The 14,885-nt window shown below is 43.6% G+C and overlaps 2 protein-coding genes across 2 annotated transcripts; both read left to right on the forward strand.

The window, feature by feature from the left end:
• The first annotated feature begins 246 nt into the window (after window positions 1-246).
• Window positions 247-2,816, forward strand: LOC102894768 (olfactory receptor 1G1). Its single transcript, XM_015594110.1, has 3 exons — window positions 247-442; window positions 572-630; window positions 1,899-2,816. The coding sequence occupies exons 1-3, from the start codon at window positions 247-249 to the stop codon at window positions 2,814-2,816; spliced, it is 1,173 nt and encodes a 390-aa protein (XP_015449596.1).
• Window positions 2,817-12,573: 9,757 nt separating this feature from the next.
• LOC102895021 (olfactory receptor 5C1) lies at window positions 12,574-13,536 on the forward strand. The gene has a single exon (XM_006918143.1). It carries the CDS (start codon window positions 12,574-12,576, stop codon window positions 13,534-13,536), a length of 963 nt encoding a protein of 320 aa, XP_006918205.1.
• The last annotated feature ends 1,349 nt before the right edge of the window (window positions 13,537-14,885 follow it).

Here is a 14,885-nt window from a genome sequence, read left to right on the forward strand (position 1 = left end):
TGCTGACAAAGCATAAATCTCTCAGTCCCCTCAGGCAGGCGTGGTTCCCAGAATCACTCTCAAGCGCCAAACCAAGTACCCACTGGTAATTAATCCCTCTACATCCACTGAAGGTTTACTAACCTCGGTCACAGCCTTTCTTTTTCTTAAAATTTGAGCCAGCAAATAAGTATTAAGATAGATTTATTCTCATTATACGGTTAATAATGGAGGGCTCTGAGGAATAAGTGACTGGACCACGTTTACATGTGGTTTCCAGATGCCAAAACAAATGCTTTGCCATTGACGGTTCTGAGTAGTTATAATCTTTCAAAGGTGGTGCTGATGATAAAGATGATGATGACTTTTATACTGACATCTCACAATTCACAAGCCCAACCTGGAGGCAGTGACTGGGACACAACAACAGAGAACCTTCATTTTATTAAAAACGACAACAAAAGTAACAGATCATACTATTGAGCACTTAATATGAGCCAGTTGATGTCTATATATTAGATAATCATCTGCAACTCTAATTTAATCTTCACAATCACTCTATACAGTAAACTGTCTTATTATCTCATTTAAGCGGACATAGAAACTAAAGACAAAAAAGGTCTAAGTGACTTTCTCAAGGTAACATCAAGAGTAAGAGTGGGAAAATTCTGTCGGACTCCAGAACGTGTATCGTATTTTTAATCATGACACTAACTAAACGTGACATTAGCACGCGCTGCCACTGACAGCTCACTGCATTGCTTCCTCCACACTATCGAACAGGAACACTGGAATTTCTTGTCTTGATTGCACATCACGGTTGATGAAAAACCTTCGACTGATTCCAGCATCTGTTCTCTTCAACAAGCCCATCAGGTAGGGTTGTTATCGATAGGTGATGGATAAGTAAAGGAAGAGTCTGAAGAAGTAAACTGTTTCCAAGATTAAAAGACACGTAAGGAACAGAGCTGTCAGCAGGTCGTCCGATGCTTTTCCATGATGTCGTGTGTCCCAGGATCACATTTCATATCGACTGCTGACAATGACAATTGTGTCACTCCCCCTAATAGTACTGTGCCTCCCATATGTGTTATCCTAATTATAACTTCAATGACTCTCTGAAGCAGTTACACATGGTTACAAACTAGAAAGCAGAGATTCAAAGCCAAGTAACCACCAAGGTCAGACTGAGAATAAGGAACAATGAATAGGTTCCCATCCCAACTCTACCATGCGAAAGCCAAGATATTTAAGAATAAACATTAATGGTGAGATTGACTGATGATTAAAATAAAAAGTGTGTCCTTATGATAAAGTGCTTTTCAGTTTGTAATGTTCTCATAGCCACACTAACTCATTGGAATGATCTTCAACAACAAAGGGAGCCAGAGCACCCCCAGCCCACTTAGAGACCCCTAAACCCAAGCTGGATCCACTCTGAAGAAACCAGTCCTGCTGCCATCTCCCTCAATACACACACACACACACACACACACACACACACACACACACACACACACAGAGCAACTTGTTTTTCCCAGTAAATCCTAGTATATGCATGACCCCAAAATGAGCTCAATAATAAGATAATGAAATTAAGACTTTTTTTTTTAGGGAAATATTTTAAAGAGGTTCTATCACGTGGATCCCACTTCAATCTCATTTAAACAATTCATGAGAAACACTGGCCATATTACAGTAATCTAGAACCCAAACTACTTCTCCGCTCTGAAGCCTCATTATCATAGTCCACAGCCGTCGTATGTATACATGTGTGCAAATCAGACTTAGAGCTTCTAGGAAAGCTCAGTGACCTCTTCCAGGAATCGAGAAAAACAGACCAAAGTCTTTGGACTCTGTAATATTAGAGCTAATCCTTATTTAAGAAAAATCCTTCTCTAATTTCTCTGCCTTCAAAGGAAATTAGAAACCAAACCAGCATCTCTGACTTTCTGCTCCTGGGCTTCTCTGAACACCCAGAGCACTGGCCGCTCCGGTTTGGGCTCTTCCTGGGCATGTACCTGGTCACCGTGTTGGGGAACCTGCTCATCATCCTGGCCATAGGTTCTGACCAGCACCTCCACACTCCCATGTACTTTTTCCTGGCCAACTTGTCCTTCATCGATACCTGCTTTTCTAGTACTATTGTCCCCAAGCTGCTAGTGAACATCCAGACACAGGACCACACCATCTCCCACACTGGGTGCCTCGTGCAGATGTATTTCTTCATGGCGTTGGCCCTGCTGGATGACTTCCTGCTGGCTGTGATGGCATATGATCGCTACGTGGCTATCTGTCTTCCTCTACACTACACCACGATTATGTGTCCCCAACGCTGCCTATTGCTGGTTACCACATCCTGGCTCTGCGGTCACTTCCTGGCCTTCTCACTCACTCTCCTGATGTCTCAGTTCTCTTTCTGTGCCTCCCATTCCATCCAACACTTCTTCTGTGATCTTCTCCCACTCCTCAGACTTACCTGCTCAGACACCCATGTTTTTCACATCATGATGTTTTCTGAGGCAGCTCTCTCAGGAGTGGTCCCCCTCACCTGTGTCCTGGTCTCTTATGTCCACATCGTCCATACCATCCTCAGGGTCCCCTCTGCTGGGGGGAAGCACAGAGTCTTCTCTACCTGTGGTTCTCACCTGTCAGTGGTCACTCTCTTTTATGGAACTGTCTTTCTGGTGTATTTCCAGCCCTCCTCCTCCTACTCAGCAGACACTGGAATGGTGGCATCTGTGATGTATACAATGGTGACCCCCATGCTGAACCCCTTTATCTACAGCCTGAGGAACAGGGACATGAAGGGGGCTTTGTGGAGACTCTTTGGTTAGGGAAGATGTTCCACCCCATAAAAAGTAATTCCCCAGAGTAGAAGCCCAGTCTTCCCAACATGCCTTCTTCCCTGAACATGACCATTATGAATTTGAAAGTCTCACATTCAAAACAACCTAGATGCTTAGCTTTACATACAGATGCAAAAAATGAAGACTCTGACTCTGCAGGACTGGAATAGGACAACAGGCCAAGGTCAGAGCCCCAGCCTGGAGAGAATGAGTGACCAGTCCCTACAAGGTACTTGATGGATGTATATATATCCAAGTAGATTCGGTCCAGAGTTGGAATACTAAAAATACCAGCAAACACTTGGCTTCTAGGGGCAAACCCAATAGAAGCATGTTGTAGGACTATAAATTCTTCCCCAACAACAAGAAATAATGGCGAGACCAAGCAGATCAGGAGTTCAGTTTAGTCACTGGGCTTTTCAAGGACCAATTCTTTTGTCTTTTTTTTATTATTATTAAATTTATTGGGGGTGGCATTGACTGATCAAAGTATATAGGTTTCCAATGTACAATTATATAATACATCATCCGTATATTGCACTATGTGAGTTTCTTCCAAGTCAGGGACTAATTCTGACCCTGCCTTGGAATAAATTTACTCACTTGTCTCAGCATGGAGAGTATGACACCAAGTCACCAAGCAGGCAGAATCTGTGTGTGGTCTGACAGGGCAACGATATTCTAGAAAAGAATCCTAGGAGCAGAAAGATTAAGATATTTGTCTACTGTCACGTATCTGGGTTCAGATCTTTGTCTCTGGCAGGTGATTTTGTTTCTCATTTGTCAGTTATGACTACTCTTTATTCTTTATAAACTTTTTTATTTTTTCTCCAGCTGAGAAATCATTTATATCATTTACAGTAAATGTCTAAAGTATAAAGAAAAAAATTTTAGTCTCTTCTTTAAAAAACCACTATGAATACTTTACACAAATTCATATGGCCCTTTTCTCTATAAATTTATCTTATATTGTTAAGATGCTGGTTTTTCACGTTGTCTGATAACACGAATGTTTTCCACACTATTACTATTATTAAATCTTTATAAACATTTTCATAATTAATATTATAGCAGAAGCAGGTGCCATATTTATATATAATCTTCCATTTTAGATAATTAGATTTTTAAAATTATTTTTACTATTATAAATAATAACACAATAAAAATTGTTGTGAATAAACCATCTATATAGATCTCCTTAGGTCCTTAAAAATAAATGTTAAGGAATGAGATTGCTGTATGGAACAATTTTCTGGCTCATGATACATCTTGCCTAAGGCATTTACAATATAGTTGATGACTTGCATTCTAGCTGACATTCCGTGAGAGTTCTCTTTTCTCTGCATCCTACCTGTACTTTCTATTCTAATTTTTTTAATTGCTGCAAATATAATAAATAAAATATGGTACCTCTTTTTAAATTTTTTTTGCATACTAACTATTGTCTGTAAATAAATTTTGTTTATTTTTCTGTTTATTATTTATTCATGTCATTTGACTATTTTAAAGACTTGTATAAGTCCTTTCTATATCCAAATTTTACATTTTACACATATGGTGCAAACTTTGCCCTTCTCAACCATCTGTTTTCTTTTTGATTTTTTGACATATGTAAGTTTTCAATTTATATACATGAAACCATTGAAAACAAATCTCCTGGTGACTCTCCTGCCAGTGTTATCATTAGAAAATCCTTCTCTGTGCAGAGTTTATATGATCAGTGAATTGTTTTTCCTTTCAGTATGATGTGTTATTTTTTAATGTTTTATTGAAATATAATTCATATACCATAAAATTCATCCTTTTAAAGTATACAATTCAGTGCTGTTTAGTAAACAATGTGTTATTTTTTTTTACTGAAACAATATATGACTTTTAGAATATCAAATATTAAAGTGATTCTCTCCCTCATATATTTCATTTTTACAAGAATTACTTCTCCATTTATTGTCACATAATTATTTTAAAAAATAAGATGCCGACTACATCTGAACTATTATTCATTCATATATACCATATACATTTCTCCTCAGGGCCTTTTATTTAAATGTTATTTTCCCCTCTGTGGCACTGTCCACTACTCTATGCCCACATCATCTGTAAAAAGTCCCTCTCATACCAGTCCACTCTAGCCACCTGGACATGATCTGTTTTTCTTGTGAGTTCCACTGTCGCTTTATCTCTCCTTCCTATTCCTGCTCTTCTAAGATCAAAAATAACATAAAGATGTCCACGCTTGGCACTTCTATTCAGCATTGTACTAGAGGTTCCAGCCAGAACAATTAAGTTAGAAAAGGAAGTAGAAGACATCCAGATTGTAAAGAAAGAAGTAAAATTATCTCTATTTGCAGATGACAGATGTTATATATTTAAAGATTCCTAAGAAATCCACCAAAAGAGAACTATTAGAACTAATAAACAATTCAGATTCAATGCAATCCCCATCAAAATCTCAGCTGTCTTTTTTTGCAGAAAATGACAAGATGATCCCAAAATTCACATTGAATTGCAAGGCACCAAGAATAGCCAATACATTCTTGAAATAGAAGAGGAAAGTTGGAAGACTCACACTTCCAGATTTCAAAACTTACTATAAAACTGTAATAAGTAAGACAATGCAGTCCTGGCACAAAGCTAAATATGCAGATCAAAGGGATAGAATTGAGAGCCCACAAATAAACCTTCACATTTCTGGTCAATTTATTTTCAACAAGGCTTCCAGGACAAATCAATGGAGAAAAAGTGTTTTCAACAAACAGTGCTGAGACAATTGGATACCCAAATGCAAAAGAATGAAGTTGGATCTTTACCTTACACTACATACAAAAAATTAACTCAAAATGGATCATAGACATCAATGGAAAAATTAAAAATTAAAACTACACAACTCTTAGAAGAAAGCATGGGAGTGAATCTTTATGACCTGGATTAAGCAATCACTTCTTAGTTATGACACAAAAAGCACAAAGGAAATAAATGGATAAGTGGGAATACATCAAAATCCAAAAGTTCTGTGCTTCAAAAGATACCAGCAAGGGAGTAAATAGACAACCCACTGAAAGGGAGAAAATATATGCTTATCATATATATAAGATATTTGTATTAAGATACTTGTCTAATTGAATAGTAAGTATTTTTATATATTCTTTTTTTTTTTTTTTTTTAACATTTGTATTTTATTCCAGTCATCATCAAAGATGGCGTCGGGGCCAGAAGACGAACCTGGATGATTACCCAGGAACTCTGGACAAGCCGACTTTGACTTCCCTTTCACACCAAAGTCCTCTTCTTCCTAAGGCTAAGCAGGGTCAGGCCTGGTTAGTACTTTGGAAGGGAGACCACCTAGGAAGACCAAGTGCTGTAGGCATAAAAAATAAAAAAATAAAAAAATAAGGAATGTAAGCTGACAAGGTCCTTGCAATCTGTGAGGTCAACCAAGGGTTGCCTCATCTAAAAAAAAAAAAGAATATATAAAAATATTTACTATTCAATTAGACAAGTAATCCAACTTAAAAGTGGACGAAGGATTTGAATTGACATTTCTCCAAATAAAAAATGCAAATGGCCAATTAGCCCATGAAAAACATTCGACATCATTAGAGAAGTGCAAAATCAAAACCACATTGAGATATCACTTCATTTTCATGAGGATGGTTATAATAAAAAAATGTTGGCAAGAAATGACAGAAAGGTGAACCCTCCCACATTGGTGGTGAGATTGTAAAATAATGCAGCCATTTGGAAAACAGTTTGGCAGTTTCTCAAAAAGTTAAACGTAGAGTTACCATATGACCCAGGAATTCCATTCTTAAGTATATAACTAAGAAAACATAGGTCTACACAAAAGCCAGAACATGAATGTTCACAGTAGCACTATTCATAATAACCAAAGAATACAAATAACTGAGTAACCGAAGAAACAACCTGAAAAGCATACAACTGTTGAAAATTTTCTGTTAATTAGTATCAGTTCAGGTCCAACGATAAGCGAAAGTCTAAACATAATTAGATATAGAAAAGATACATTAGGGAAAATGCTCGTGAAAGATACAGGAGAATAGGAAAGTCACCAACACACAAGACCGTGCTCACATATAAAGCATAATTCAGCTGCCACTGAGGAAAGGGACAGGAAACCCACTTCTTGGTCCACAAACTGGCCCCGTAACATGGCGGGCAGGGAGAGACTGAAAAGAGTCAGGCCTCTCCAGATTGGTAAGTGGCAGGTTTAATAAGCAAGTCAACTTACCTACCGGTCTTGTCAGCTGCGGCTGTGATGAGTAGGTCTCCGCACCTGTCCGCCAGAAGTTTCTAGTTTATAAAGAGGCTTTAGTGAGGTGTGGACGTGTATATCGTCCGGATAATCTCAACAACACGTTGCTCTCTCAAAGCTGCGTCCTTGAAAATGGCTTGGCTGTGGGAAGGGAGGGGAGAACTTCCGGTCCAAGGTCAGGGGAGGGGTGAGGAGCTCTGACTGCCCGGATGCAACTCTCAGGTCAACTGGCGGTCAGGTTCTCCCCATGACCTCCCCCACAACTTCATCTCTCTTGATGAATTCTCACGATCTTACAAGCCCCCCTTTTCCACAACATGCCCTGGGGGGTCAGCAAGGGGTTTCACCAGCATGAATGGCTCATGGGCGGCCATCTGGCCTCGCCGGAGGCAAATACCCCTGTGGCGCATGCAAGAGAATGCAGATTAAAATAATGATTCCCAAAACAAGTCACAATGTTCCACCAAAAGCCCCATAATCTGAACTACTGACTTATTAAATCCCCTAGGCTGGGGGCCAGATCACTCAGAATGTTCACTGTATCACCAAGGGACTTAAGCAAAGACAATGCTTTAGCAGACTCATAGGGTCTGGGGACACAACACTCTGGATCCTGGCACAGGTGCCTCCTGTTTTGAGGGACGGCTTTTCTCATTAGAGAAAAGTAAAGATAGGCTTTGCTGGCTATCATTTAAGGCTTGGCGGGTGACTTTATTAAGGGCTTCTGTGTGCTAATAATGTCCTCCAGGGCTAGGCCAGCGGAGGGAACATAGATAACGGCCAAATGATCCCACATGGAAAACAGAATGTGTCTCTCTGGCCTTGAGGAGAGGAATTTTTGTTATCTTGGGGTGGATTCTCCCTTGTGCCCAGGGGAAACCCAGGCTGCAGCGACCCAACCACTCAGGTAGAAGCCACGGCCAAAGATCTACGCCATACAACTGTTGGATCGCTTCACAGCTGCCCAATGTGTACCCGAGCAACACGACCAGCCAGTGCCAAAGCGACTGCTGTCCATTACTGTAACGCAACAACTACGCAGTTCTGGGGATATTCATCCCATATCTCTGGTGCAGGTGAGTTGAGCTGGTTCTGTTTAGAGTGACTTTTTTCTGTTCCCAGCATAGGGGAGCCCAGGTGCTCAAATGTCCATACCCCGGGATGAGCCACATGATCCCATCCTAAATCTGAGCGTAGCCACACATGGCTCTGGTGGTGGTATTTTTAGGATCCTTCTGGTCAGCAGTTCGATGAGCTTCCTGTGCAGTTTGAGTGACAGAAAGAGAATACCCATGCCCAGTGTTATAGATAGTGTGTGCCCAAGGCCAGGTTTCTAGATCAGTACTGGTAACATCAGATGAATTAAAAGTACTATTCCTACTCTTACTGGAACATATTCCCACCCTAGCCTCGACAGGAAAAGAAGTTCTTAGCAGGACATGCAGTTCCTTCATGAGAGGCTCTACCTGGAGGATCTCTGTGTACACTGCTAGAAGCTGTTGTCTCTGGGGATATATCAGGTTTCTGCCCACCTTCCAGAGCTGGGACCAGAATCCTGGGGGTTCTCTCTCTCTCTCTCTCTCTCTCTCTCTCTTTCTCTCTCTCGTCTCTGCCACGGTGCCCAACCCATGCCTTCTAGAGTCACAGACACACTCTTACTTAAATGGTAGTCCTGCCTGGAAGATGACCAGAGCTTTCATCTGCTTCACGAGTATTTTGCTTTCTCAAAGAAGGCTTGCTGCTGTGGCCCCCAGTCCCACATGTGCACTTTCTTCACTAGATCACCATCATCTCTAGCTTGGACTATGACCAGGCTCCTGACTGGTCTCTTCTCCAGTCCCTTCTGCTCACAGCAGTCAGTGATCTTTTGGAAATGTCAGTCTCATCACGTCTCAGCCCTTCCTTAAAACTTTTAGTAGCAACTCGCTGCTTTGAAGATAAAAACAAATACTTCAAAATAGCCTGTAAGCCCCCACTATCTGGCCTCTACCTACTTCTCTAGGCTCAGTCACACCTCTTTCTCCATCATTCCCAGCACTCCAAACCCACTGGCCTTTCAATGCTTCAAATGTGCCATTTGCGTTCCCACCTCCAGGCCTTCGCACATGCCATTGATCCTGCCCGAAACACTCTCTCCCGTGTTTTCATTTACTCAAGTCTGACTCTCCCTATAAGATCCATGCAAAAAAAAAAAGGGGGGGGACCCTGGCTATTTGGTTCATTCCCATCTCCTGAGAAGTGGTTCTCAATCCTGGATGGACATGCCAAGTGGTTTTCAACCTTGGGAGATTTAAAAATCACCTATGCCTGGGCCCATTCCCAAGAGGTCTGATGTAATTTCCTGAGTGCTGACTCCGTGCCTGGCCCTGGCCTCCAGCTGCTTCCAGTCTGCTGCAGCATCAGACACGACCCTATGTTTCCTTGTCCGTGCTGGATGCCTGCTCTGGTGTACAGTGTACGTCTCCTAGATGCACAGAGGGAGTGAGTGGCTCTGCCACGGAGGCAGGAAGACTTCCTGCGGAAAGTGACACCTGAGCTGGTTCTGTTACCAGAGGAAGAGTTTTCCAAGCAAGGAAGCGGCTGGACATCTCAGGCGAGAGGAGCAATGTGACAGGTTAGGAGAATTTGTGTTTGTGTATAAGATCATACAGCAATGTGAAAATGTTGAGACTCGAAAACTAGGCGGGGAAATTGAGACAAAGGGACCTCTCTCATCAAGTAGCACGGCTGTCTTCCCACACAGAGCCTAGGGACCCACTCAGCCAAACTTTTCTAACCTCTCCAGGCACCAAGGAGTGAGTCATCCCTGGCATTCCCCTGCCACTAGCTGTCACGGAGTCCCCAAAGGATGTGGAGAGTCTCCTTGGAGTCCAAGACAGTAGAGGGGGAAGGAGGAGTCAGGAGGAAAACAGAAAGAAGATCGAGAAGCGTACACGTCCCCCTGCTCCTACCTCTGGGGTGGGGCACGTCCCCGCTACCTCCTCCTGCCATTCTCGCCTCAAAGGCTGGACCAAAGCTGCTCTGCCAGAGGAACTCCTCACTGCCCTTCATGGTCTAGGTAAGTCTGACCAACCCAATAAACACACACATTACGGTGACAGCAGCCGGTGTCTGGACCAAGACATAGCCTGTGTCTGTGTGCCGGGGAAGAAGGAGCTAAGAACTCAAACGTGTTAGGAAATGGAAAAGCCACATATTGAGAAATGCCAGGAAGCCAGCCTCACCAGACTTACATGTGTTCATAAGTAGAGTGGGGACCCGGAGAGAGAGAACAAATCAAAACAAAGGTGTCAGCAGAGAAAAAGGAACTAGCAGGAAGAGGCTAAGAAAATGCTCCAGAAAGCTAGAACCCTAAGATGTCAGAGCTGGAAGTGCTATCCAATACGACCTAGGGTCTTGCTATTCAAACTCTGGTTCCCCAGCAGCATCAGCATCCTCTGGGAGTCTGTTAGAGATACAAAACCGCAGGCCCTTCCCCAGTCCTTCTGAGATAGAATCTGCAGAAAACCAGATCTGTAGGTGATTCCCATGCACATGAAAGATTGAGAAGTTCTGCTGTGTGGGGTCTCAAATCAAGCTGAGTGTCAGGATCACCTGGAAGTTTTTTTTTCAAGTACAGATTGTTGAGTCCTGTTCTACATCAACTAAATCACAATCTGTGGGCACTGTGCGTGGCCATGTATGTTTTTCACAAAGCTCCACCAGTAATTCCAATGACAGAAGTCCACGGAGTAGACGGTGAACCACTGATCTGGTCCAATCTGCTCAAGCTAAAGATGAGAGGCCTGAGGCAAGCCGTGGCAACCACAAGCTTGGTGATATATTAAGAAACCTAATTAAGGTCTCTGTCTAGTGACAAAGCGAATTGGATTTGGAGCCAGATCTGAGTTGAAGCCCCAACTCATCCCCTCTCTAGCTTGCAGCAAGTCTCCTCCCTTCTTTGGAACTCAGTTTTCTCACCTTCAAGGAAAGACACCCTAGAATGTCAGGATTATTCCTCATGGGCAGTAAGGCATCAGAGAGAAATGAATAGAGAATGAACCCTATGTTTCGTGCACACGCACGCACACACTCTGCATGATAGCTATTTAACTAAAGTTTGGGGATCCTTGTGCCCCCAAATTAAAAGCAAAATTCAAAAGCCCTGAATTCTCATTATTCTCATTTTACAGATGGAGAAGTGGGGAGGTGCTCAAAGAAGCTCCCTTCCTCTTTGGGAAGGTGAGTAGTGTTTGCTTTCCATGTGGACGAACAGAAACACACAGGGGGTTGTCACCAACTGGGTTCTGGACGCAGAGTTTCAGCCAGTCAGCTGACTTCATTCATGGAGAACATGCAGTTGGATGGAGCTGGAACCCCACACTTCACCCCTAGAGGCTGTCTAATCTCCACCAGTGACACCACCAAGTAAGAGGGAAAGATCCCTAAAATTCTGTATCCCTAAGGACAGAGGGAAGAATTAGGTATGGTCCCAAACATTTGATTAGATGAAGGAGACAAACACTTAGGTAATTATAAAACAACGGGCTATAATACACAGAGCTCAAAGCCCTCAGGAGAAATGGACATGTAAAAAATACGTGCAACAGAATGATGAAGGGCAGACAGATGTAAGCAGGGCACAAACGAGGGGGAAACTGAGTTTCCTTTGAGTGCATCAGTGATCGTTTCTGTCAAACACATGAAAAGGAAATGGGTCCTACCTTGGCGAAAGGACCAAGTGTAAAAGCAGCATTGCATTTCCTGGTAATTCCACTACTTTTTGACCGCCTTAAAGTTGATCCCTTCCAGTACTGAGGCAAGGCATCTAGCTCAATTCAATTTAATTCACCAAACCTTCCTTAAATGCCTACTGTGTGCCAGGCCCTGTGTGAAATGCTTTGCATGCATTATCTCATTGAAACTTTGCAGCTTTTTTTTTCTCATTACACAGATGAGAAAATTGAGGTTCAGAGAAGTGAGGAGTCTGGTCCAAGAATACATTCAAATCTATTCTTTCCATTCCTTCCTACCTCCAGCCACTGCTGCTCTCTCCTTTCCCAGGTCTTACTCCAGTGGAAAGATGTCCTCCCAGCAAAACTCAAGACCCACGAGAGTTCCCCTTTAGATCAGGAGACTCTTTCTGCCCAGACACTATCATTCCATTCAGCATTCATTTAACAAATATTTATCGAGCACCTACTATGTGCCAGGCAATGTTCTCAGAACTGTGGATACAAAAGTGAATTCGACAGACACGACTCCTGCCTTTTTGGAGGATAAGTTGTAGTCACGTCTCAGCGTTAGAAACAAAGGTTTTGAGACATCATGTGGCTTGTCCCGAGATCACACAGCAATTTTGTTACACAGTTAAAAGACTGAAACCTAACTCTACTTGACTCCCAGTACACACGGTGCTTTCTCCTCCACGCTGGTCATGACCTTTCTCTCTCTCCCCTTTGCTTTGCCTCTCCACAGACTCTGTCCAGCAGGATGACTATAGAGAACTTCACCTGGGCCAGGGCGGCCCCTGCTGAATTCATCCTCCTGGGCATCACAGATCGCTGGGACCTGCGCCTGACCCTCTTCCTGATCTTCCTGCCCGTCTACCTGGTGAGCCTGCTGGGAAATGTGGGCATGGCGCTGCTGATCCTCGTGGACTCCCGGCTCCACACACCTATGTACTTCTTCCTGGCCAACCTCTCCCTGCTGGATGCTTGCTATTCCTCAGCCATCGGCCCCAAGATGCTGGTGGACCTGCTGTTGCCCCACGCCACCATCCCTTACGCAGCCTGTGCCCTCCAGATGTTTTTGTTTGCTGGGCTGGCTGATGCGGAGTGTTGCCTGTTGGCGGCCATGGCCTATGACCGCTACATGGCCATTGGAAACCCTCTTCTTTACACAACAGCCATGTCGCGGCGCCTATGCCTGGCCTTGCTGGGCGCATCTTGCCTGGGCGGGGCACTGAGTGCCTTTGTCCACACGACCTTCACCTTCCACCTGAGCTTCTGCGGCTCCCGCGAAATCAACAGCTTCTTCTGCGATATCCCTCCGCTGCTGGCCATCTCATGCAGCGACACCAGCCTCAATGAACTGCTCCTCTTTGCCGTGTGTGGCTTCATCCAGACAGCCACAGTGCTGGCTATTGTCGTGTCTTACGGTTTCATTGCTGGGGCTGTGATCCGCATGCGCTCCGCCGAGGGCCGCCGGCGAGCAGCTTCTACCTGTGGCTCCCACCTCATGGCCGTGGCCATGCTGTATGGGACACTCATTTTCATGTACCTGCGTCCGAGCTCCAGCTATGCCCTGGACACCGACAAGATGGCATCTGTGTTTTACACCCTCGTCATCCCAGCTCTCAACCCGCTCATTTACAGCCTCCGCAACAAAGAAGTCAAGGTGTCTTTCAGAAGGACCTGGAGCCGATTCTGCTGTCCCCGGCAGGGGCATCCGTGAGCAGCTGGGAGAGGCTATTTAGGACTGACTATGAAGAGATGAAGAGGACACTTTCTCACTCTTGTCACTGTGGGTAAAGGTAGATGTTCCTCTGGCTTGAGGGTCTCTTGTCATTATTTGAGACACTAAAAAGGGGGTGAAAAGGAAGCTTGCAGAATGGAGTCAGGAACCTGGGGGCAATCTAGGGCTAGACCTAGAACCAGAGCCAAGGTCAGGTTCAGGCTGCTATTGAGCTGCCTTGGGTCCCCAACGTTTGAAAGCTCCTAGATGTTACCAGCTACAGTAACATAGGTTTATTTGCCTCTGTACTTGTATGAGGCCGATTCTAAGAAAAACTAGGTAAGAGCTAGTTTGGCTATAAGTGTTTCTAGATTCTTGTCCTTTCAAGGTTCTTCATGACCAGTGAGTCTACACTTGCTCTCCTTTTCCCCAAGAGATCATCTTCAGAACCCACTCATGCCAAAGATGGGGACTGACCCCGATGAGGCAAATATCCCTTCCTGTTAGCCTATGTCTTGCATCACTCCAGGAAGTGGCTGAAGAGTTTCAGAACATAGATGAGCTCATTCCTAAAATACCGACAGCTGGGTTAGGATTTGACCAAGGTTGGGTTAGTTCAGGCATATGATAGAGGTCTGGAAAGGGTCATAATTAAGGTTATGGTTAAGGTTCAGGTTATGGCTATGACTAGGGTTCAGGTTCAGGTAGAGCCAGGATTGGATTTAGAATTTAAAAGCAATCTGGGAAATTTGGGTTGATTTTAATTAGTAGTAGATTTAGGATACATTGAGGAGTCAGAGATTGGATATTATTATTAGAAATATCTTAGTGTTAGTGTGCAGGACTAAGTGAGATTGGAGTTCAGGTGTCATTTTTATTGCTGAATTAAATTTGAGTTAGAGTTTGTTCATATTAGAACTCTGTTAGATTTAAGTTGGTGTGTGGATTATGTTCGTGATCATTTTACGTCGGTCTAGTTATTATTACAGTTAGCTGAGTTCAGAACTAGATGAGAGGCAGGCATAAGATACAGCTGCACACTCAGACACACCCTCAAGCTCATGGACACATTGGATTGTGCAGAGACACAGTCGCTCTCTCCACACTCAGGCATACAATCCTGCAAACACACACACACGCACACACACACAGTTGCATACACATAGTCATAGTCACACACACACAGTCACACAGACATACATATTGCCACTGTCACCAGAGGCACAATCCCTTCTATACTCCTACTCTTCCTACGGGAAGCCAGTTAACAGCTGAGGAAACAGGTGGGTTGACCCCAGAAGCTGCTGCTGTAGACCCTGGGCTCCCCTGCCCCCAGTCACTCTACTTGG

Source organism: Pteropus alecto, unplaced genomic scaffold (genome assembly GCF_000325575.1).
Source record: "Pteropus alecto unplaced genomic scaffold, ASM32557v1 scaffold67, whole genome shotgun sequence".
NCBI lineage: Eukaryota > Metazoa > Chordata > Mammalia > Chiroptera > Pteropodidae > Pteropus > Pteropus alecto.

What these genes read in the sequence shown, in the direction of transcription:
- LOC102895021 (XM_006918143.1), top strand. Translation starts at nt 12,574, where the DNA reads ATGACTATAGAGAACTTCACCTGGGCCAGGGCGGCCCCTGCTGAATTC.
- LOC102894768 (XM_015594110.1), top strand. Translation starts at nt 247, where the DNA reads ATGTGGTTTCCAGATGCCAAAACAAATGCTTTGCCATTGACGGTTCTG. An exon ending in TATTAAAAACGACAACAAAA is followed by an intron (nt 443 to 571) that starts GTAACAGATCAT and finishes ATCTCATTTAAG; the next exon opens with CGGACATAGAAACTAAAGAC. An exon ending in TTCTCAAGGTAACATCAAGA is followed by an intron (nt 631 to 1,898) that starts GTAAGAGTGGGA and finishes CTGCCTTCAAAG; the next exon opens with GAAATTAGAAACCAAACCAG.